Source organism: Rattus norvegicus, chromosome 9, assembly GCF_021556685.1.
Source record: "Rattus norvegicus strain SHRSP/BbbUtx chromosome 9, alternate assembly SHRSP_T2T, whole genome shotgun sequence".
NCBI lineage: Eukaryota > Metazoa > Chordata > Mammalia > Rodentia > Muridae > Rattus > Rattus norvegicus.
Genome location: NC_141542.1, coordinates 29580244 through 29603238, shown reverse-complemented (window position 1 = coordinate 29603238; position 22995 = coordinate 29580244). Strand labels below are relative to the sequence as shown.

The 22995-nt window shown below is 50.9% G+C and overlaps 1 protein-coding gene across 2 annotated transcripts in view; it reads right to left on the bottom strand.

The window, feature by feature from the left end:
• Ptk7 (protein tyrosine kinase 7) overlaps positions 1–22995 on the bottom strand; it is a 66315-nt gene that overhangs the window by 9723 nt on the left and 33597 nt on the right. Inside the window, exons 2-14 of one of the 2 annotated variants that reach the window (NM_001395741.1) lie at positions 18134–18421; positions 17594–17696; positions 17091–17281; positions 16847–16997; positions 13876–14024; positions 13384–13650; positions 6637–6770; positions 6386–6521; positions 6143–6262; positions 3354–3503; positions 3098–3248; positions 2872–2999; positions 590–793 (exon numbers count right to left, since the gene is read on the bottom strand). In NM_001395741.1, coding sequence (NP_001382670.1) covers positions 590–793; positions 2872–2999; positions 3098–3248; positions 3354–3503; positions 6143–6262; positions 6386–6521; positions 6637–6770; positions 13384–13650; positions 13876–14024; positions 16847–16997; positions 17091–17281; positions 17594–17696; positions 18134–18421 — 2172 coding nt within the window. The remainder of the gene's footprint in view (positions 1–589; positions 794–2871; positions 3000–3097; positions 3249–3353; positions 3504–6142; positions 6263–6385; positions 6522–6636; positions 6771–13383; positions 13651–13875; positions 14025–16846; positions 16998–17090; positions 17282–17593; positions 17697–18133; positions 18422–22995) is intronic. The other variant, XM_087565093.1, reaches the window with a different exon arrangement.

Genomic DNA, 22995 nt, shown 5'->3' with positions numbered 1-22995 from the left:
ACAGGGTAGAGCCACACGCTGTTCTGGACTGCCTAAACTGAGTAGAGACCCAGAAATGCCCTCAGGAAGCATCTACTGATGGGAGGGAGGGACTAGAAAAAAATGACAGACAGATAGCCCTGGAGGCTGATGACAGAAGATGTGTAACAGACACGTGCATATGAATACCAAATTCATCTGTGCTTTACTGGTGGGACAGAAGGTTGGCCTAAGAGGTTCCCCTGAGGGAGTCCCGAGCCAAGCAGTTTAGAAGCCAAGGTCCTGAGAATGGGCCAACTCTAGACTTGCAGCCAGAGCAGAGGCAGTCTCAGGTTCAGCCCCCAGCTCCAGTATTGCTGGCTCTCTTCCCCCACAGCTCTATACTCTGCGGGGCCCCCGCCTCCTGCTGCACGGGAACCCACCAGTGAGGCAGTCCATCTCTGGCTCCTCCCCCTACAGGGGAATCCACCAGTGAGGCACTCCAACTCGGGCTCCTCCCCTTACAAGGGAACCCACCAGTGAGGCACTCCACCTCGGGCTCCTCCCCTTACAGGGGAATCCACCAGTGAGGCACTCCAACTCGGGCTCCTCCCCTTACAGGGGAACCCACCATTGAGGCACTCCATCTCAGGCTCCTCCCCTTCAGGCTGTTTCTGCAGTCTCTTGGCTTTACACCTCTTCTTGCAGTAGAACATGAGGCCCAGTACAGCTATGATATAGGCTACAGCTGCACCCACTGACAGCCCGATGGTCTGGATCATCTTGTACGGGGGAGGGCTGCCTGGGCCCTCTGAGTCCTCCATCAGCGGCTTGTCTGAGAGACACACGGAGAGGTCAGAATGGGGGCTACTCATGCAAACCAGAGTCTCTACCAAATTTCCCCACCCCAGATATATGACAACGTCTAGATATTTGAAGGCTTCCACGTGCCATGAAGACCGGAGGAGCAATCCCTCCTTCTCTGGCTGGCTTGGCACTGTGAGCTAACCCTGGAGAGAACACTGGGAAGCTTCTGGTTCAGCGTCCCCGTATCACTCAGCTCAGAGTAGGCTCCTGCATTGCTGCTCTACTGGCTTTCAATGGCTCAGAAGACAGAGGTCCTGTGAGTCACTGGGTGGATGTCAATGGCCTCAAGCAAGAGATCCCACACTCCATTTTCTACGTTACTAGGAAACAATTCTGCTGAATGGAGACGTTTGTGAACTTTCTTCCCCTTTACCCCACCATCCCCACTTCTGCAGCCACAGTGATAACTTCTCAAAGGGACAGAGGTCACTACGGCAGGTGTGGCCTGGAGTTGTTAACCTGTCCTCATCTGTGGGCCGCCTGCATCCTGACCTGGTCCCCTCTCCACTTGTGATAGTTCCAAGTTTTTCTTTCTTTTGTTTTGACACAATGTCTCACTCCTTAGCCCAGGCTATCTTGGAATTCACTATCTAACCCTGACTAGCCTTGAAGTTACGACAACCCTATCTTCCTCTCAGGGCTTGAACTCATGATAATCCTCCTGTCTCGGCATCCAAGATCCAGGATTACAGGATGAACTGTGATGCCTGGTTTATAAATTTAAACCTTTTTTAAAAAATTACCTTTATTCATGAATATGTACATGTGGATATGTGTATAGGTATGTGCCTGTGTATGTCTGTGTGTCTATGTGTGGGTATGTGTGTGTATGTTTGTGGGTCTGTGTGTAGGTTTCTACCTACATATGTATGTGTGTTTATGTGTGGGCATGTGCCTGTGATGTTTGTGCATCTATGTGTGGGTATGTGTCTGTGTATGTTTGTGTGGTGTGTGTCTGTGTATGTTTGTGTGGTGTGTGTCTGTGTATGTATGTGTGTCTATGTATGTATGTGTCTGTGTACGTTTGTGGGTCTATGTGTATGTCTACCTATGTATGTATGTGTGTTTATGTGTGGGCATGAGCCTGTGATGTTTGCGTGTCTATGTGTAGGTGTGTACCTATGTATGTATGTATGTATGTATGTGTCTCTGTATGTTTGTGTGGTGTGTATGTTTGTGTGTCTATGTGTGGGCATGGGCCTGTGATGTTTGCGTGTCTATGTGTAGGTGTGTACCTATGTATGTATGTATGTATGTATGTATGTATATGTCTCTGTATGTTTGTGTGGTGTGTGTCTGTATATGTTTGTGTGTCTATGTGTGGGCATGGGCCTGTGATGTTTGCATGTCTATGTGTAGGTGTGTACCTATGTATGTATGTATGTATGTATGTATGTATGTATGTATATGTATATGTATATGTCTCTGCATGTTTGTGCAGTGTGTGTCGGTGTATGCTTGTGTGTCTATGTGAGGGTATATGCCTGTGAATGCAAGTGCTGTCAGAGGATGGAGGCCTTGGGTCACCCGGAGCTGGAGACACAGGCAGTTGTGAGCCAGCTGACGTTAGATGCTGCACACAGAACATGGGTCCTCTGACAGAGCAGGAAGTGCTCTTAAGCTCTAAGCCATCCATCCATCCCTACGCTCGAATCTGAGGTGCTTCCCTCCTTCAGAAACCGGGACCAAGTAGAAGAGATGCCCTGTGAGGGGAAACTGAGGCGTAACCCACTCCTCTCTTTTGTTTCTCACTCGACACATGACAAACAAGATGTCTTCTGCCACCAAAGCAACAGGGCCTAAGCAGCATAGGCTGAAGGCTCTGAGACTTTGAGGCAAAACCCTTGTTTATAAGTGAACAAGAGACAGGCATTGGAGAGAGCTGAACGCCCTTACACACAGCCCGGCTGTGGAATGTCAGGTCAGTGACAATTCAGCAAGCCGTCCCGTTTAAATGCCTTCTCTGTTCAGGATGCCAGTACCTGTCCAATGAGACAGGATTCCTTCCACCCCTTCCACTAGAGGGCACCCTTTCCAGGCCCATACCCACGACTAAGAGCGGGGCCTCTGTGTGCCTGATGTTACAGCTGTTGCCAGCGATGCAGGTGTAGGAGCCTGAGTCCTCAGGGGCCACATCATGGATCACCAGGGAGCCGTTCTGGAAGATGTGCATCCTGTCGTGAGAGAAGCCACAGCAACGGTCACCTGGCCGGCCCCCAGGGAGCTACATCCCAGGAAAGGTGAAGTCAGTGTGGACGGGAGGCAGCTCTACCTGGGTCCCAGCTTGGTGGGGTCCAGGATTCGGTCTTTGCCCTTCCACTGAATAAGAGGCTTGGGATCCCCCTGCGCCTCACACCGCAGCAGCGCCGTGTGGCCCTGGTACACCGTTGTACGCTCCGGTTCCACCTTGAACGTGATGAAAACTGCACAGAAAGAGACCAGGGAGGATTGGGAAGTAGTGAGCGATGGAGCCATAGGAACCTAAGTTGTCACCCCCAAGCCCTGCCAACGCCAGCCCCGGGTGTTACCTGCCACCGTCAGCTGGACATGGGCACGGATCTGGCCCTGTGGCTCATTGGACGCAATGCAGGTGTAGTTGCCAGCGTCATCTCGGGTCACTCGGGCAAAGTGCAGGGTCCCCGCATTGTCTGTCACCCATTCGGGGAGGCTGCTCCCATCTGCAGAGGTAGGCAGGAGAGCACGGCATGGACTAGAATGGCTGACACGGCCCCTGGTTACTCATCTCTACTGCAAACAAGCCACCACCCCTCCTACTCACAGGCGCATCCCGAAGCCCCCACTACTATTCTCCCCCAGTTTTCCAGGCTTCCCTCTTTTACAGCTCAACAACATTTCTCTGCGCCAAACTTCTGACCAGGCCACTGTCTGGCCTCGGCCTCACTCATGGCCTGGGACTCCTCCCTCCTCAGCCCCCATCCTAGATCCACCAGGACCCCACTTCTTCCAGAAAGATCCCAGACTTGAGCGAGGGAACCCTCCACAGACACCACAACCCTACTCTCACTCCCATGGCTGGTGCAAATGGGAAACCGGTCCAGCCTTGTAAGAACAATTTGGTGGTTCATATACATGGTTATAAAAATGTTCATACCGTTTTATAGATATACTATATATATATATATATATATATATATATATATATATATATTTTTCCCCCCTCGGAGCTGGGGACTGAACCTAGGGCCTTACGCTTGCTAGGCAAGCGCTCTACCACTGAGCTAAATCCCCAACCCCGATATACTATATATTTATATATTGTTTATATATTTTATATATTTATCTTATTTATATTATACAGTTGTTTAAATAGAAACAGTATATTATGATTTATTATATACTATAATTATATACTATATAGTATGCATTAATGTGTATCATGTAAATACTATAACATAAGTATATAATGTAAAATAATATATGTACGTACACACACACACACACACACACACACACATATTCTGGGATTCTTTCCCAAACAAAATAAACCTAAATCCAGAAAAATAAAGCCCACTGACACCAGGATTGGAGACCTACTAGAGCAATAAAAAGGAGGAGTAAGAATCCAAGCCTTGGGCTGGAGAGATGGCTCAGTGGTTAAGAGCACTGGCTGCTCTTCCAGAGATCCTGAGTTCAATTCCCAGCAACCACATGGTGGCTCACAGCCATCTGTAATGAGATCTGATGCCCTCTTCTGGTGTGTCTGAAGACAGCAACGGTGTGCTCATATATAATAAATAAATAAATCTTAAAAAAAAAAAAAGAATCCAAGCCTCTAACATTTAGAGAATATTCAGGTAAATGACAATGAATCCAATTACAAGATTGTTATTACAATAGTTGAGACTGACATTATATACAATCAAGACAAAGGAGAAACACTTTAAAAAATGCTAAAATAAAAATCACGTTAAGTAGGAACTGTGGGATGGCAGACCTGGAGGGGGCTAATGACTGCACTGTAAAAAAGTAAGCGCAAGGGGTTGGGGATTTAGCTCAGTGGTAGAGCGCTTGCCTAGCAACCACAAGGCCCTGGGTTTGGTCCCCAGCTCCGGGGGGGAAAAAAAAAAAAGTAAACGCAAGTTTTTGGATAATCATGTTAAGTGCTGGGTGTGGAAGCACACTTTAATCCCAGAACTCAGGGCAGAGGCAGCCAGAGCTGGGTTTGAGAGGAGATGGGCTACAAACCCCACATCTCAGCCAGGGCTAAACAGGGAGACCTTGCTTCAGAAGAAAACAGGTGGGGGAGGGGACTGGAGCGATGGCAGAGTGGTTGAGGGCACTGGTGGTTCTTCCAGGTCTCGGGGTTGAGCATTAGCACCCACAGCTACCTTACAGTGGTTCCAAACCCACTAAAGCTCCCATAACTCCAGGCCCAGTGGACCTGAGCCTTCTCCTGGCCTCAGCAGGCACTACGCTCACACAGACAAACCTTCAAGCAAAACACCCATACACATAATTAAGAAAAAATAAAACAACAAAAACCGCAGATACTCTGGGCTTGATGGTACATGCCTTGAATCCCAGCACCCAAGAGGCAGAGGCAGGGGGATTCCTGGGAGTTTAAGGGCAGCCTGCTCTACATAATGAGACTGACTCAGGAACAAAAGCCGGACAGGTCAGGGGTATGGTGTGGGTGCCCTATGAACACAGAACTTGGGAAGGTGAGGCAGAAAGGCCTTACACTCCGGGTCAGACTGGGCTGCACTGTGAATTCCAGGCCAGCTAAAACCACACAGTAAAACCTTATCCATGGTAAGTAAAGAGTTTTATAAAGTGGCCAGGGGTGTCGCTCAGTGGAGGTAGCTTGCCCTAGCATACTGAAAGTCACAGAAGGTTCCACCCCAACTACTCTACTAATTCAAATAAACGAAACAAGCTCGTCCTTGCTCAGGAAGAGTAGCAAGTAAAAGTTGCATAAAATTATTATGCAAGAGTAAAAGATTCATAGAAGGAGCCAGAAACAAAGATGGCGGATGGTGGAGTGATGTGCTCCCCCTCAAACAAATGCTTGTCAAAGACTCCATGCTACTTTAATGCTGGTGAAGAGGGGGATCTCGACACCACTGCCTTGAAGACCCACTCACCGGCTGCGAGTCGCCATCCCGGCTGACCAGTGCTGTGCTCGAAACCCCTCTGGGGCTCTAGCCTCCCCCTCTCTATTGGACAACACCAATCAGCCCTTCACTTCTGGCTTCTCCCTCCAGGTGCAGGCTGGCCACTCCCGTGTCCCTCAGACATACACGCAAGTTGACTCCCTTGCCCGCCCTAGCCTGTTACATTGTCAGGTGGTACCCACCTGCCCGTACCCACTTAACCGTGGGTTTCTCTCGGCCAGTGGCTGAGCAGGGCACCGTAGCCTCCTTATCAAACTCCATGCATTGCTGTGGCTGTGGCGGTGGCGTGAACTTGAGTTTTTCTGGTTCAGTGGGGAAGGAGACAAGGAGTAATTGAGACGGGGAGAGAGGCCAGGGCCATCTCTGTCACTCCCCTGCCTACGTAAGTTAGGTATTCTCCCGACATAACACATATGCCAACTCACCCAGCACCTGGACACGGGCCTGGGCCTCGATGCTGCCAGCTGGGGTGCTGCTCACACAGCGGTACACTGTCCCGTCATATACCTCCACACTGTTGATGCGCAAGGTCCCATTCTTTGAGACTTCGAAGCGTGAGTCCTGTGGGACACAGACTTGAGTAGACAAGGGCAGCCCTCAGGGGGTAAGAGAGGTCTGGGAATACGCTGAGAAGGGCTGTGGGGAACTCTCCCACCCACCAAAGATGCTTTCTCACCTCCGAGATAAGCATCTGGTTCCTGTACCAGATGACGGTGGGCTTGGGTGTGGCCTGTGTCAGACAGTGCAGGTAGCCAGGTTTGCCCTCTTCCAGCTGGCTGTCTTGGGGCTTCCTTAACCACGTGGGAACAGCTAGAGGAACGACAAGAAGCAGGTAACGGTGAGCAACAGGCTTCCAAAACCAAACATGTCGCCCAGAGTGTTCTAAGTCACTGGTGCTCCTGAGGTCAGAGCCCCAGGCTGCTCAGGTGACATGTATATACAGGCAGGAAAAGCACTGTTACACAAAAATTGGGAAAAAAAAAAAAAAGGATCTCATCCCTGTGGTTCTTTTTCACACTACATCATACGGGGCCATGGTTCGTCTTAAAGTTTGAAAATGAAATGTCCCCCACAGAGCCGGGCGGTGGTGACGACACCTTTAATTTCAGCACTCAGGAGGCAGAGGCAGACAGATCTCTTGAGTTTGAAGGTAGCTTGGTCTACAGAGTCAGTTCCAGGACAGCCAGGGGTTACCCAAGGAAACTCAAGAGGGGGTGTCCCTTACAGGTTCATGTGTTGCAAGCTTGGTCCCCAGATTGTGGCACGATTTGAGAAGATGGCAGAAACTTCGGTAAGAAGCCGGGGCCTAGCTGGAGGGATGGTCACTAAGGGTCTTCAAAGTCACATAAGTCTTTGAAGAATATGACTTGTTCCCCAACCCTTCCTCCTTCTACCTGTCTCTGCTTCCTGGTCATAGTGAGATCTGTCTCAGGCTCCTGTCTCCCCTCAGACCCACAGTAACAGATGTGACAGACCCTGGAGCAAAACCTTTGAATCTGTGAGCGGAACACAAATCCTTCCATTTTTATATCACTCAGACATTTGTCGCAGGGAGGCCGAGGTGCTTGGTCCTCCGAACTGTTTCATTTTCGCTGCATTAGCTCCCTAAAAACCTCCTCCATCTTAACCATAAATCTCCTGACTCATGGCACCTCCCCACAGCCAAGAAATGTCTCCTGGTATTTGCAAACCGACTGCTAAAGGAATCTGGACTTCACGTACATAGAAAACTATACTTATTTCCCCCAAAATCTGCTTCTCCTATGTCATGCTAAGCTAGCTGTCTCTATGCTATCCTTCGGTCTCTATCTCAGGAGGAAACACTATTCCCCAGCGGACTGCAGAAGCCACAGGCCCAGTCTTGACTTACTTGTCCGACCCCAAGGCCAGGCTGGGGGACAGTTTTGTACACTGTGTATTCAGATGCTAACTACTATCCCCAGAGCTCTGGTTGCAGTCGGACTTGGCACTGTCAGGCATCTCCTGTCTCAGTACTGTGTAACAACTGCTTTCCATCACTTCTGATTGGTTAATAAAAAGCTGATCAGCCAATAGCTGGGCAGGAGAGGAGGGGGCGGGACTTCTGCTCTCAGTGAGTGGGTCCCAGGTGGAAAGAGGAGTTGCCATGCAGAGACAGGAGAAGCAACCAGGGCAAGACCAAGACAGCAGGTAACAGGCACATGGCTGGTCGGGTTAGAACAGACGAGAGCTGGGTCTCCATGTCATTATTTCAGAGCAAGGGTAAGCACAGAAAAGCCCATACATTTAAAGGCCATCACTTTTATTCTACACAATCCTGCTTACTTAAGCTCTGAGACTGGGCCTGGCTTTAGCTGACTCCCATTCCCACCGCTCAACTACTCAGGTATTCCCGGGGCATCTACTAATTACTCTCCCTACTTATACTTTTATTTGTTTGAGACAGGGTCTCACTATGTATCCCTGACTGTTCCGGAACTCTCTGTGTAGAACAAGCTGGCTTTGAACTCAGAGATCTACCTGCTGCTTCTGCCTGAGTGCCAGAATTAAAGGCGTGCACCACTATGCCAGGCTCCTACCTCTACTCATTTTAAAAAGAAAATGTTTTTTATTGCCAGCACCCGGAAGCAGAAGTAGCTGTATCTCTGAGTTTAAGGCCAGTCTGACCTACACAGTGAGTTCCAGGCCACATGGTGCGTGCGTGCGGATCAAACAGGACTTGCCGAGCCACTCTCTCCGCTCGCCATGTGGATCCCGGGGACTGATCTCAGGCTGTCAGACTTGGTAGCAAGCATCTAACCGTCACGCCAGCCCGGTTTAAGCATTCTGGTCTTCTCAGCACAGCTGGGGTGATCTGAGAAGCCAGTCCTCCACACACAAGCGAGACCGAGTGTTTGCAGCCATAGGCAAGCCCCTCCGGCCTTTTCATCTCTTTTAATGTGACAGTCGCACATTCTCCATCAAGAGGCAGGCGATCTCTATTTCCTGGATTGCTGGGTGGCCTGAGACTGGCTCTTCCTTCTACAGTACACTTTGGCTCTCTTGGAATCCAGTTCCTACGTGAACAAACCTCTCAGAGTGCAGCCAGCCACTAGACGAGAGCCACTCTCACCAGCATGGAGTCTTCTGAAGCTGGGCATCTGAAGCTGGGCAGCCTCCTACTGTCTCCCAGTTCACACACCTACTTCTGGCCAGGATTCACCCTCAGTTTAAGTACTAGCCCCAGTGCCACCTCCTAGAGCCACCTCTAACATCCCCCTACCCCTCCCATCTTTTTTTCTGTTATTTCTCTGTGCGGTTGGACTGTAACCTTAAAATGATCATATTTAGGGGCTGGGGAGAGTGACTCAGTGACTGCAGGAGTCCCTGCTGCCCTTGCAGGGGTGTCAAGGTTCAGTTTCCAGCACCCACATGGCAGCTCATAACCAGCACTAGCTCCAGGGAGGGGATCCGGTGCTCTGTGCTGGCCTCTATGGGCACCAGGCATGCGTGTGTCAGACGCGACACTCACACACATAGGATAAAGTCACTGAAATGCTGTAATTGCCCTTTAAGCTGTCTCTCACACGTTTTGTCTCTCCTGTCAGAATACAAGCTACTGGGGTATGTATGTGACGGTGTGCACGTCTGCTCTCCTTTCGGCCACATCCCCAGCACTGAGAACTGTGCTCCAGCATAAAGGGTCCACTCACTAACTCTCTGCTGACTGAGTCCAACTTCCTCTGACTGGACCTCTAAAGATCCATGCTTGACCCAGGGCTGCCCGCCTCATGCACTACTCCTGAATTCCACAGGTCTCCTCCTCAGAGACCATGGGGGTCTCCTCAGAGAGCATCCAGCACAGCTCTGCCATTCTGTCAAGGGACAGACCAAGGCCAGCAGTTCTCACAGTTGAACATGGGTAAGCACAAGGTTCTGAGTTCTCAGTGTCCCAAAGTACCCCCAACTGCTGAGGCCCACGCAGGAGAAATGACACATGGCTTTAGAACTCACAGAATGTGGCCCACTGCTTACCACGGCCACAGGAGTGAGCCTCCGTATGGCATGGCCCCGAGGACCACAAGTCCTGAGGACTTCATGCTGTTGTGCAGTTCTGCTCTACCTGCTGCCCTCACACCCCTCTCAATGTAAGAATTAGATGAAAGCTTTACAGGGCTTCCAGCCCCTCACTGGGCAGCGTCTCTGGTGTTCACAGTACTAATGCTTAATTTCTGCCAGGCACTGCTGCTGGAGCAGATTCATGATTCAATCACCACCCTAGAGAAGAACTTAGAGATGCAGATTGTCAGCAGTGACCACCACCCTTAGAAAGCATCTAGGAAAATAAAGTTGTTAGTGAAGTTAGGTTAAAGTGTTTTGACTACTATCTCTCACGTAGAAATCTTAGGGCACAATGTGAAGTTGAGAAGGGCGCACTCTTTTTTTTTTTTTTTTTGGTTCTTTTTTTCGGAGCTGGGGACCGAACCCCGGGCCTTGCGCTTCCTAGGTAAGCGCTCTACCACTGAGCTAAATCCCCAGCCCCGAGAAGGGCGCACTCTTATTAGTTAAGCTAGGACCTTAGGGTCAGGGAACAAGAACAATGGCAGCACTGGCTGACATGACTCTCGCTGAGGCCGGACTGTGATGACAGATTTCTGACACCCATTTTCACTCTTGTATGATGTAATAAGAGTTGCCGATGGGTGGATATGCATTCTGAGGACTTAAAGTAGATAACGACCGATTTTATATAAAAGTTTAGATTTGTGATTAAGATTCTTACAAGATTACTTTAAAGATAAATAACAAAATAATCAATCTTTTCTTTGTAAGGGCAAATCGCCTCCTGCCAGTAAGAGAACGGGCGGAGACACTGCCTTGCTTCCTCACACTTTGTTAATCTATACCAAGTCGCCTAGTTACGAATGTGCGTGGGTTTGGGGGAATAATCTGTTTTCTTTACCTCTACTCCATAATGCTGTTGCTGGTAAAGGTATTGGGGAACACACTCGTTTTTCATAATCATTCACTAGAAGAAAACTAACATGTAATCACATTGTAATTTTATACTGCTTGACAGATTTTGCTGGGATATGTAAGCTATGGAAGGAAGAATAAAGTGTGGGGGCTGGGACATGGTTCCTTCCATCCATCAACTGTGTGTGTGTGTGTGTGTTTGTGTGTGTATGTATGTATGTATGTATGTATGCATGCGCGTGTGAAATGCTTGAAGCCTGAATGCTGGAGCTTTGCTCTAACCATTCTATGTGTGAATGTGTGTATGTCTGTCTGTAGTTCTGTATGCATGTATGTGTATATGTATATATGTATGCATGTATGTATGTGTGTATGTATGCATGTATGTATGTATGCATGTATGCATGTATGTATGTATGTACGTATGTATGCACATGTAAAATGCTTGGGGCCTGAATGCTGGAGCTTTGCTCTAACCATTCTATGTGTGAATGTGTGTATGTCTGTCTGTAGTTCTGTATGTGTGTATTAGGTATGCATGTATATATGTATATAGGCATGTGTGTCTATGTTTGTATGTATGAAGTTATTGGCCTCTGCCTTTTGTTTCAGCCACTATGTGTGTGTATGTGTGTGTGAATGTGTGTGAGTGTGTGTGTGCGTGTGCACACGCGCCTGTGTCAATTTTCTCTCTTTCCTTCTCTTTTTCCCCCGGTCCCAAGGGCTTAAGAGTTCATAGTTTTTCCACTGGCCACAGGGAGAGTCAGCCCAGTAAATTAAGCTGTGTTCCCTCAGAGGGAAGTCCACTGAGTAACTTCCCTAACTGCCGACTGCCTTTGGCAGCAGCCCCTGTGGGTATCTGGATCCATCCCCGCCAGCAGCTCTAAGCACTGAACTCCAATGGCTGCCTGCCTCAGTTTACCCACCACATGGATGCCAAAGCCAGTCACTGGCACCCCACAAAGCAGACGACCCCCAGGTCCCGATCAGGGCTAGCTGTACACGTCTCGTCTGTTTACATGTTGCTATGCAAACATATTCTGTACCTTATCTGAGGCTTCTCACCGGAACAGGTGCCCAAGTGCCAAACACTGGGTCCTTTGAGATGTAAGTATTCTTTACTCTGAAACAGGGTTTCCTGTAGCTGCGACTGTCCTCGGATATCTGGTCCTCCCGTCGTATACGTGTCACTCACCAGCGCTTTGTGCACGGCAGACAATACTCTGTCTACCAGCTGTGAGCTACATCCCTGGCCCAGCTTCATTACCCTTATGGGAAGAATGTCACCAGAATGTCTCATTTCTAAGAAGTTTTAAGATGTATTTTTATTTTACATATGAGAGTGTTTTGCCTTCAAGTATGTACACGGACCTGTGGAGGTCAAAGGACAGTGCCAGATCCCCTAGAACTAGGAGTTACGGAGAGTTGTAAACTACCACATGAGTACTGGGGACTCAAGCCAGGTCCTCTGCAAGAGCAAAACGTGCTCCTAACTACCCTCCCTCCAGGAATGCTCTTACTTTTAAAAGCCCAAAAAGTATAACTACTAGGACAAAACTATCATTTGATCACTGTTACTTCTCAAGGAGAAAAAGAGAGAGGGAGGGAGGGATGGAGGGAGGGAGGGAGGGAGGGAGGGAGGGAGGGAGGGAGGGAGAGAGAGAGAGAGAGAGAGAGAGAGCGTGCTCCGTGGGTGCTGTACATGCTGTGGAAGCATGAGGACCTAGCTTGGCGTTCCAGGACCCATGTTGAAATCAGGTCCAAGGACAACATCTGTGACCCAGCACCGAGCAACAGAGAACCTGGAACCAGCCAGGCAGTTTGGCAGAAGCAGCAAGCTCTGGGCTTAGGGACACTGTGTCTAACGGTAGACAGTTAGAGGAGGGCACCCACAATGATCTCTGGGTTCCACAGGCACATGTGAGCACACCTCTTCCACACGAGAGAGAGGGAGAGGGAAAGGGAGAGGGAGAGGGAGAGGGAGAGGGAGAGGGAGAGGGAGAGGGAGAGGGAGAGGCAGAGGCAGAGGGAGAGGGAGAGGGAGAGGGAGAGGGAGAGGGAGAGGGAGAGGGAGAGGGAGAGGGAGAGGGAGAGGGAGAGGGAGAGAGAGAGATCTTTTTCATCTGTATCATTTGATCTTTCCTACTATCTCATTTTAACCCTTGTTTGGATAAGGAGACAGAGCCACTGCAGTTCAGGGGACATGATCCCAGGGGTTAGATTTGTGTATTGTGGGCAGAATGGGACCCAGGTCTGCAGACTCCCGGACAGGGCTCTTCCACTGTCGTCAGGGATCTACTTTTGTGGGAGGCTGCGTTTCCTTCCTCTGGTTGAACCACCCCTGTGTCTGGCTCCCCACCCTCCCAGAACCAATATCCCCAAAGCTACAGATCCCAGAACCCAGAGAGCCACAGGTGTGCACCCAGGAAGCCTCGATCCATCGCACCCGAGACCTCCTAGGCTCACCCTTCAGGGGAAAAGTACTCACTGGCCACTGTGATGTTCACATCCTGTCGCCGCTGACCAGCCAGGTTGGCTGCGTGGCAGGTGTAGACACCGGCGTCACTCTCAGCGATAGTGGCAAACACGAGCTCGAGGCCCTTCTGGTGGACCCTTCCATGAGCAGGAAGACGGACTCCAGCGTGTTCCCACCAGACACTGGGCGTAGGCAGACCCTGGGGGGCTGGGCAGGCAACACGTTCCTCACCACCAGCTATGAACACCCGTGGTTCCAACGGCAGCATGTCTTCGATCTCTGCAAAGACACGAGGAGGGAAATCGCTTGATTGCTTTGAACGTCTGGGTATGTGTTATTTGACAAGAAGTCATAATTTTTCCTCTCTGTGTCTCCTCTTCCAGCCCAGCACCCTCCTCTCCCTCTCTTAGCCCTCCAAGCTGCTAGCTAATTCAAAGAGGAGTCCTAAATCCCCAGGAACAACTAACACTGGACACAGTCCCTCCCTCAGCACCAGAGACTCACCTGCCAGGTGAAGAGTGGCTTCTAGGACGATGGGGGGACCCCTCTGTCCCTGACCAATGCAACGGTAGACTCCTGCGTTCCGTGGCCGGACTTGGGTCAGCAGCAGGGAGCCATTGGCAAACACCATGGCTTTGCGGAGGTGAGGGGGACTGCAGAGGAAAGAGAGTGCTGTGTGGACGAGGCCCTGGCTCGCTACGGAAACAGGATGCAGTGGAACTCCACGTTGCAACAGTCTGTGTCGTGAGAAGGGTATGTGTCATGTACACCTGTCCGTGTGTGTGTGTGTGTGTGTGTGTGTGTGTGTGTGTGTGAGCGCAGGGATGTATATTTTCTTTTCTGGTTTTACATTTCACTTTTATTTTGTAAGTACTCGCATTAGGGTCGGTGGAGACCAGAGAAAGCGTCAGATACTCTGGAACTGGAATCAGACAAGTGTGGGCAGCCATGTAGGTGCTCAGAACCAAATCCAGATGGCTCTGCAAGAGCAGTAGAGCGGTCTTAGTAACTGACCTGCCTGTCCTGGCTGGCCTGTAATTCTCTATGTAAAATAGGCTGGCTTAGAAGTCATGAAATCCCCTGCCTCTGCCTCCTGAACTCTGGGATAAAGGGGACGCACTATCACCTTCCGCAGCCTCCTTCTCCTTTTTCTTTTAGTTTTTCAAGAGAGGGTTTCTCTGTGTAGCCCTGGCTGTTCTGGAACTCACTCTGTAGACCAGGCTGGCCTTGAACTCAGAGATCTGCCTGCCTCCCGAGTACTGGGATTACAGCTGTGCACCACCACAGCCTGGCTCTTTAATGTGCACCAGTATTTTGCTTATGTGGCCCATATTCATGCCTGATTCTTATAGAGGCCAGAAGAGGGCATCAGATCCCCAGAAACTGGAGTTACAGGTCGCTGTGAGCGGAAAATCAAACCCAGTTCCCCTGGAGGAACAGCCAGTGTTCTTAACCACTAGGCTATCTCTCCAGGATGGCCTCAATTTGTGTCTGTGGCGTGCGTGTTGTGATGTGTGTACATGTGAGAGAGAGAGAGAGAGAGAGAGAGAGAGAGAGAGAGAGAGAGAGAGTGTGTGTGTGTGCTCACCCATGTGCACACATGTGCGTGTAGGTCAAAGGTTAATGTCAGGTGTCTGTCTCACCACTTCACCCTACTGTACCTGAGGCTTATCATTTCAGCTTGACTAGCTGGCCGGCAAGCCCCAAGATCCCAGTCTCTGACCCTCAGCACTGGGTTACAGTCGTGTATTGCCACACCTAGGGTCCTTACACAGACCCCGGGGATCTGAACACGGGTCTCCATGCTCACGGTTTTGACCCCCATGAACTCATGTTTGTGAATGTTTGTTCCATGAATAATGGCACTGTGAGGAGGCGTGGCCTTGTTGGAGGCAGCGTACACTGTGGGGGCGAGACTCTGAGGTCTCCTATACCCAAGCTCTGCCCAGGGTGGCACACAGTTTCCGTCTGTTGCTGGTGAAACAAGATGTCTCCTTCAGCACCATGTCCGGCTGCACGCCGCTACCACACCTCTGCAACTGTAAGCCAGCCCCGATTAAATATTTTTCTCTATAAGAGTTGTCTCTTCACAGCAATAAAACCCAAAACTGAGACACCCAGCGATCACTTTACCCACTAAGACCCTGGCCTCAAATTTCACATCGTCCCGCCTCATCTTCTTGAATGTTGGGATTATGGGCATGAGTCGTCACGCTCAGTTTGTAGACGTCTTTTCCAACTGCAAGAAACTCAGTCTTGGGGAAGGAGGGTGAGGCAAAGTGCAGTGTGAGTGAGAAAAAGGAATTGGGACCACCCTTCTGTAGGGTCCCCAGCCACATTAGATGGCCTGACGATGTTCTCAGGACGAAAGCCCCTGACCTAGGGAACCACACCCCCAGTGACCACAGCCAAGTGTCTCTCCTCTCCTAGAGTCTGGGCAAGCACACCTTTAATCCCAAACAATGAAGGAAAAGTTAGTTTGTAGAAGGAAGCACCCATGTTAGAGTGGCAGACAAAGTGATGAAATCAGAGAAAGATCTGACAGAATAGGATCTGTCTAGCTCTCATGAGAAGAAAGGGAAGCCTCTGAAGAGAGTAGTGAGGAGAGCCAAGAGAAGGAAAGGAGGCAGGTTTACCTGGAGAGTTTTACAGGCACAAGATGAAGAGAAAACAAGATAGAGACGGAACTAACCAGAGAATGAGAAGGAGCCGGAAGTTTGCCAGAGTTTGTTTGAGGCCACGAAGAGCAATTCAGGAGAAGCCGAGAGAAGCCAGATTGAATCAGTCAGCTTGAACAGGAGCTGAAAACATCCTAGGCCTAGATTATGTTGTACGGAGACCAGAAGCTCCGAAGACCAGGCCTAGGTTTGCCGACTAAGGCGAGGAGCCTTGGACAATTACATCAGGGAAATAAACTCTTCAGGTGTACGCGTGCCTGCACTGTCTTGTATCTGTATCTATGTGACCGCACAGCCCCCAGCCCCCGCCTGCCTTCTCTCTGGTGTTCTGAGCTTCCTTAGCCTTTTATACAATTCTGCTCCTCACTTTATTTCCAATTTCCTCTAAAACATCCTGCTGGATGATTCCATACATGGATTTAGCCCGTCAATATTCTCCAACAAATCACTGAACACCACAGGGTGCCAGGCAGGGGCCGTGAGGAATGGGGGAGCTGGCCACAGGCTCAGTATACACAGCAGGCTGTGCTGACTCTGCCTCTCTGGCAACCCTTGGGTAGCACCCAGCCCTGGGTCTCTGCTCTCCCATCCCAGATGACCCATGCAGGCAGGAAGAGAAGGGAATCAAAGTGCAATCATGGAGTGTCCGTATGGGAATCACAGAAGGCGTTTCCCAGAGTCTGTCTTCCCTTCGTGAGGACTCTTTCAGTGCCACTAGGACATCTTGCTGCCATCTGCTGAAAACTTGAAGAAATACAAGTTCACGACCATTTGTGAAGTACCCACAGACGCCTTACCGGCTTCGGTTCGTGATGGGAGTCTCATCCTCAAAGACCCACTGCAGGCTCGGGGGCGGCTGAGCTGAAAACTGGCAATGGAACATGGCCTCCTCATTCCTTGCCACAACGACGTCCTGAGGTGCCAGCAGCACCCTGGCAAAGCTCTCATCTGTGGCAAGGGGAAGGGTGGAGGAGGTGAGCAGGCAGGGCAGTGAGCCCCTCCTCGCTCTGCCTCCCCTCCTCTGTCCCCCCACAGGCCCACCTGCAATACTCAAGGTGAAGTTCTGGCTGCTGCAGGCCTGGCCAAAGGCATTGTGGGCACAGCAGGAGTAGAGGCCGCTATGTTCGGGACTGGCAGGTCGTAGGGTCAGGTTCCTCTCCTTGCTGCTGACTGTGTGGGTGCTCTGATCATCAGAGAGGGGGGTCCCGTCTCGGAACCACTGGTAGGTAGGCCTGTAGGGAATGGGGGGGTCATAAACAGGGAAAAGGGGTATAGAATCAGACATCTAACTGGGTACTCCAGTTTACAAGTGGAGGAGTAGGGCCTGGGAAGGGAAAACAGTCTGAATAAGGACAAACATTAGTTCAGGGTTAAAGCAAACAAATCCAGATCGCTCAGCTCCAAGAGTCTGGGGTCATCCCATGTAGCGTTCCCGCTGGAGGAAGTGGTTCTAGCATGAAGCAGAGTCCATCTGCACAGACTCCACAGACTCTAGGACTTGGGGGGTGACATCCCTACCCATCCCACCCTCCATGGCTCCTTACCGAGGGTGCCCATCAATGTGACATCGGAGTGTGACCTGGGTCTGCGGCTGGATCTCAGCTGCTGAGGCTGGATGCTTCAGAACCACAGGACCCGCCTCGATCCCTGGAGCAGAGGCCACAGTTGTAGTGAGCAGAGCAAAGGTGGGAATGTGGAGGGGAAGAGGGCACCGCAGAGCCCCCATGTGTGTGCCTGCCTTACACACGGCATGAGCGCCGTGAAGCTGCAGCCGAGGCCATGGGCACAGACACAGAGCACGTGCCCTGTCCCCGGCAGGTCAAACTGAACGCATGCCAACCAAGGACGTCAATGAAAGCGTCCAGCAGATAATTGGTACAGAGACTTGAGGTGGTGGGGGAGGCTGGGGAAAAACAAACGATACATTTTGTCTGTGGTAATAGTACGCGCTCAGCATGGGAGGGACCCTAGGTCCGATCCACAGCAAAGAAAGGGGAAGGGGAAACCGAGGCAGGTTTCCAGGCCTCGGTTGCTGAGGCTGACGGATGCACCAGGCACAGTACCCTCCCTCCTCAGGCGCTCACATTTGATGTTGAAGGAGGCATTGGCACTGCGGGCTTCCTCTCCAGTGATATTGTCCCGAGCCACACACTGGAAGGCACCAGAATCTTGAAGCCGGTCCACAGCCGCAAAGCTCAGGCTGCTACCTTGGGCGAAGCGTCGCTCGGTGTCCTGGACAGGCACGCCATTGAGCAACCAGTACACGTGCACGGGGTCCGGAGCCTCGACCTCACAGCGGAGCAGCGCCCGGCGCCCTTGAAGTGCATCCTGGGAGGATGGCTCCTTGATAAAGACGATGGCAGAATGGGCACCTGCGGATGCAGATGTGGGAGGAGCAGGGTCAGGAAGGGCTGATGCCTCTGTCCTAACACAGAGGGGAGCTGAGAACACAGCGGGACAATAAACACAGGTCCGGGGGCTGGAGAGATGGCTCAGCGGTTAAGAGCACCAACTGCTCTTCCAGAGGTCTTGAGTTCAATTCCCAGCCACCACATGGTGGCTCACAACCATCTGTAACGGGATCTGATGCCCTCTTCTGGTGTGTCTGACGACAGCGACTTACATATAATAAATAAATAAATCTTAAAAAACAAAAACACAGGTACAAAGAACAAGGCTAATAGTTGAAAACACACACACACACACACACACACACACACACACACACACACCCCGGTCAAGGAGCCTTCTTGAGTTCCAAGATGTGTCTGTGGCCACATAAACGCCAAGTGGATGGAGTGAGTGCACGTAGAATGGAAATAAGGAAGGGTGCCCTGAGGGCTGGGTGGAGGCTGATCGCATCCGGCTTCCCAAACAGAAGGCCCCAGACCTACAGGACCAGATCCTAGGTCTTGATGCTAGGCTGGGGACTAAGGGACGAGAAAAGCAACAGAACCCTCCCCTGCCTACCCTGGAGTGAAGGCACAGAACAGAGTTCAATCTTGACCTGAAGAACATCACAGGAAAATGGCAACTTAGCCAGAAAACCCTAGAGAACCAGCAACGACGGCAGGCACGGGGTTGAGGGCCATCCACAGACGCTCTGCAGCCCCGAGACGTTCCCCTTTCGCTGGAGAAGCCAAAATTCTCTAGACACAAAAGCTATAGCCAAAACATCTGAAGGTCACCCCCATGGCTGGTCTATCTCTCTGAGAATCCAACTGCAGTCAAAGTCACAGATTTGTACGCAAAGCTGTTGACTTCCTGCACACGGTCACCCAGCTTTAGTCACAACTAGGGGAACCACTACAAACAAGGAGCCTCCACCCTCGCAACCAGGGCCAGGGGCAACAAGGGAAAATCAAACACCTGTGCAGAGCAGATGGCTGGGCAGGCAGAGGGCAGGGCTGGACATGTGGGAGGCATGGTTACAGCAGTGTCAGAAGTAACACACTGGGCATTGTTCCTGCCATGTGGGTGCCTGCCAGAGTCCCGGAACCACTGGGCTTGAACATGGAAGAGGTGTTCCCAGTCACCAGGGAGAAGCAGGCTCAGGGGAGGAGCAGGCTCAGGGGAGACACAGGCTCAGGGCTCGGAGGAGGGGGACACTAACAAGAGCTTCTTCCGCCATTACTTTCCAGATCACTAGGGAGGAATCACAGCCCAGCCAGCACTCTCTAAGGACACTAGAGATGCGGTCTGGTTCTTCAGACATGAGACTGGCTTGTCTTCTCAGACTCAATGTCAATACGGGTCCTAACAGGGCTGGGTGCAGATGAGGGGCCATTCCGGAACCTGTTCATCTCCCAACCTTCCCCAAGGCCCCCAACCCCCAACACAAAACATTCCAGGAGCTGGAAGGGTCCCAAAACACACTTGTTCCTTCCCAATGGGGTCCTGTTGGTTCTCTGTGCAAGACAACTCTCAACCAGGCAGGGTGATCCCACCCACTGTGCCAGTTAACAAACATGCCTTCAGGCACCCCCGTTACTGTGCTAACCCTGACACTCCCTACCATTTCTAAATACCCCACAGGGGTGTGGCCCTGTCCCTGCTAGGCATCACGGTACACAGCCTTTGTGGTACAGAACTGTAAACTCCGGGCTGAAATATGAAGGATTTACTAAAGGTCAGACAACTCACATGTGACAACGCCATGCCCCTTACCTACAGAGGCCAGCGTCCACCTCACGCTCTCTCCACCTCACGCTCTCCTAGCCCTGCCCTGGCAGCGTCTGATCTACAAGGGCGAGTCGGTTTCCTCACAGCCAGGGAGTGTGGCTGATATGCCTCCCACGGACAATACCAGGCTCACAAAGACACTCAGAGAACACAGTTGCCCTGAAGAAAATTCATGTCTCGGGCAGGCCTGGCATCAGGAACACTGGCCAACCTCCTCCTGTGGTGGGCGGTTATCTGTAAATGCAGTTCACCAAAGTCTTGGGACCCTCAACCCGTAACTCCAGGGTGTTCACTGAAGAGCAGAGGCAACACCTATTGCCTTGGGTAGCAGCCAGGGTATCCAACTTGCTGCTCAGAATGGCATGAACACAGTCAAACACAAGACGCTCAACTTGCTTAAAATACATGAGTGTGTGTGTATGCATACACATGTGCACATGTATGAAGAAGCCAGATGTCGACCTCAGGTACCACTCCTCGGCAGCTTTCCCCTTGGTTTGCTGAGCGGGGTCTCTCGCCGATGTGGAATTTATCAAGTAGGCCAGGATGTCTGAGCCCCACGGGAACCTTCTGTCTTATGCCCCTCTGGTGCTAGGTTCCAAGCTCACACCGCCACACATGGATTCCTCTGTGGGCTCTGGGGATTGAGCTCAGGTCTCCATGCTTGTGTGACAAGTATTCCACTCCACTAATTGGGCCATAGGTTCCAAGGTGAATGGGGGTGTGTGTGGGTATATGTATGTGTGTATGTGTGTGTGTGTGTGTGTATATGTGTATGTGTGTGTATGTGTATATGTGTGTGTTTATGTATGTGTGTGTGTGTGTGTGTGGGTATGTGTATGTGTGTGTGTATATATGTGTGTGTATGTGTGTATATGTGTATGTGTGTGTGTGGGTATGTGTGTGTATGTGTGTATATGTGTGTGTATGTGTGTGTATGTGTGTGTGTATGTGTGGGTATGTGTGTGTATGTGTGTGTGTATGTGTGGGTATGTGTGTGGGTGGGTATGTGTATGTGTGTGTGTGTGTCTGTGTGCGTATGTCTGTGTATGTGTGTGTGTGTGTGTGTGGGTATGTGTATGTGTGCGTATGTGTGTGTATGTGTGTGTATATATGTGTGTGTGTATATGTATGTGTGTGTATGTCTGTGTATGTGTGTGTGTATGTGTGTGTGTGTGTATGTGTGTGTGTGTATGTGTGTGTGTGTGGGGGGGGCAGATTGCTTATCTGTTAGAGCTGCTTCTCTCGTTCTGTCACATGGGTTCCACCAGGCTGGATGGCAAGGGCTACCTGTTTAACCATCTTACTGAGATTTTTTTGGAGGGGTGGCAACTTGATTGCATGTATGGGGTTCCCCCCTCTTAAAGGTTTATTTTGGACTGGAGAGATGGCTCAGCGGTTAAGAGCACTGACTGCTCTTCCAGAGGTCCTGAGTTCAAATCCCAGCAACCACATGGTGGCTTGCAACCATCTGTAATGGGATCTGATGCCCTCTTCTGGTGTGTCTGAAGACAGCGACAGTGTACTTGTATATAGTAATAAATCTTTAATTTAAAAAAAAGGTTTATTTTGTTTTGAATGATGTATTCCAGTGTGCTCGGCCTCAGACAGATCCAAGTCTGATGCTGCCATGCTCCACGTTCTTCCCACAGGAGGGCCTTGTGAGCCATGACACAGCTATGTGTGTGAAATACCTTGGCCAGAGTTCACCTTTGGTAAAAGGGCAACTACGGTTAAGCCCATGAACTCTCTTCCTTGTGCAAGGATTCAAACTCTCAGAACATTCGACAACTCTCCTCATGCCAAGGCTCAGGGATATGTCCAAAGTTTAGACAGGAGAGAAATTACCACCACAGCTCAGAGAACAGCAGACGGCGGGTGGAACAGCCCTGGGGGCACAGGGCCCATGACTGCCTGCTACAGAGATCCGAGAAGAGCCTGTGTAACTCCCAGGGCGACCAGCTCAGCCTCCCCTCCCTCAGCTTTCCACATCCCCTCCTGGGGCCAGGGCTACGCTTCTCTAGAGCTGTGGCCAGAGATGCAGCATTCCCAGACGGCCACTCAGAGCCCCCGCCATCCCGCACTCCTATGACATGGCCTGGGAAATATCAAAGCCGGGCCTCCCAGGGGCCTCTGTCCTGACGTCAGCTCACAGCAGGTCCTGGTTAGTGCCTGGCTGGGGTAGGCTTAGATGTTTCCAACGCCGGCAGAAAGGAGCCTCCGGGCTTCTCAGAGCCCCTGCTCAGTGGCCCCCCACGTTTGCTCAGAAGGCAGTGGGAATGTGCCCATGTAGTAGGTTTACTACATGGCTTGCTGTAAACATTGCTCCATCAATGTTTTGGGGAACCAGGGTCTCTGGCAGCGATGTCAGACCCCAGCAGCTCTTAGCTTTGTACCAGAGACTGCTTTTGGGGACTAAGGTGGTACCTAGGTCAAGGTCGTTCACTTCCTGTCCTTACTTCTGACTAGAGGGATGGCCTCTGGTCTGTGGTTTGAGAAAGGCCTTCTCCAGACTCACTCGTTGGTTCTGGGTCTCCCAAAACAGCACTGCCTCTCTTCACTGGGCCTTGAGGAAGGAGCTGCAGCACAGTGACCCACTCAGTAAATGGCAGCTTGCCTGCTACCATGCAACCCTGCCCAGGTATAATCTGGGGGTGGCGGCTTGGTGTATCCCCCTGCACCCTCCTCCTCGCTAGACAATGAAGATGCCAGGCTACTGTCCAGGCTGTTCAGGGGCTATAAGGATTTATATGTTTAGTCCACA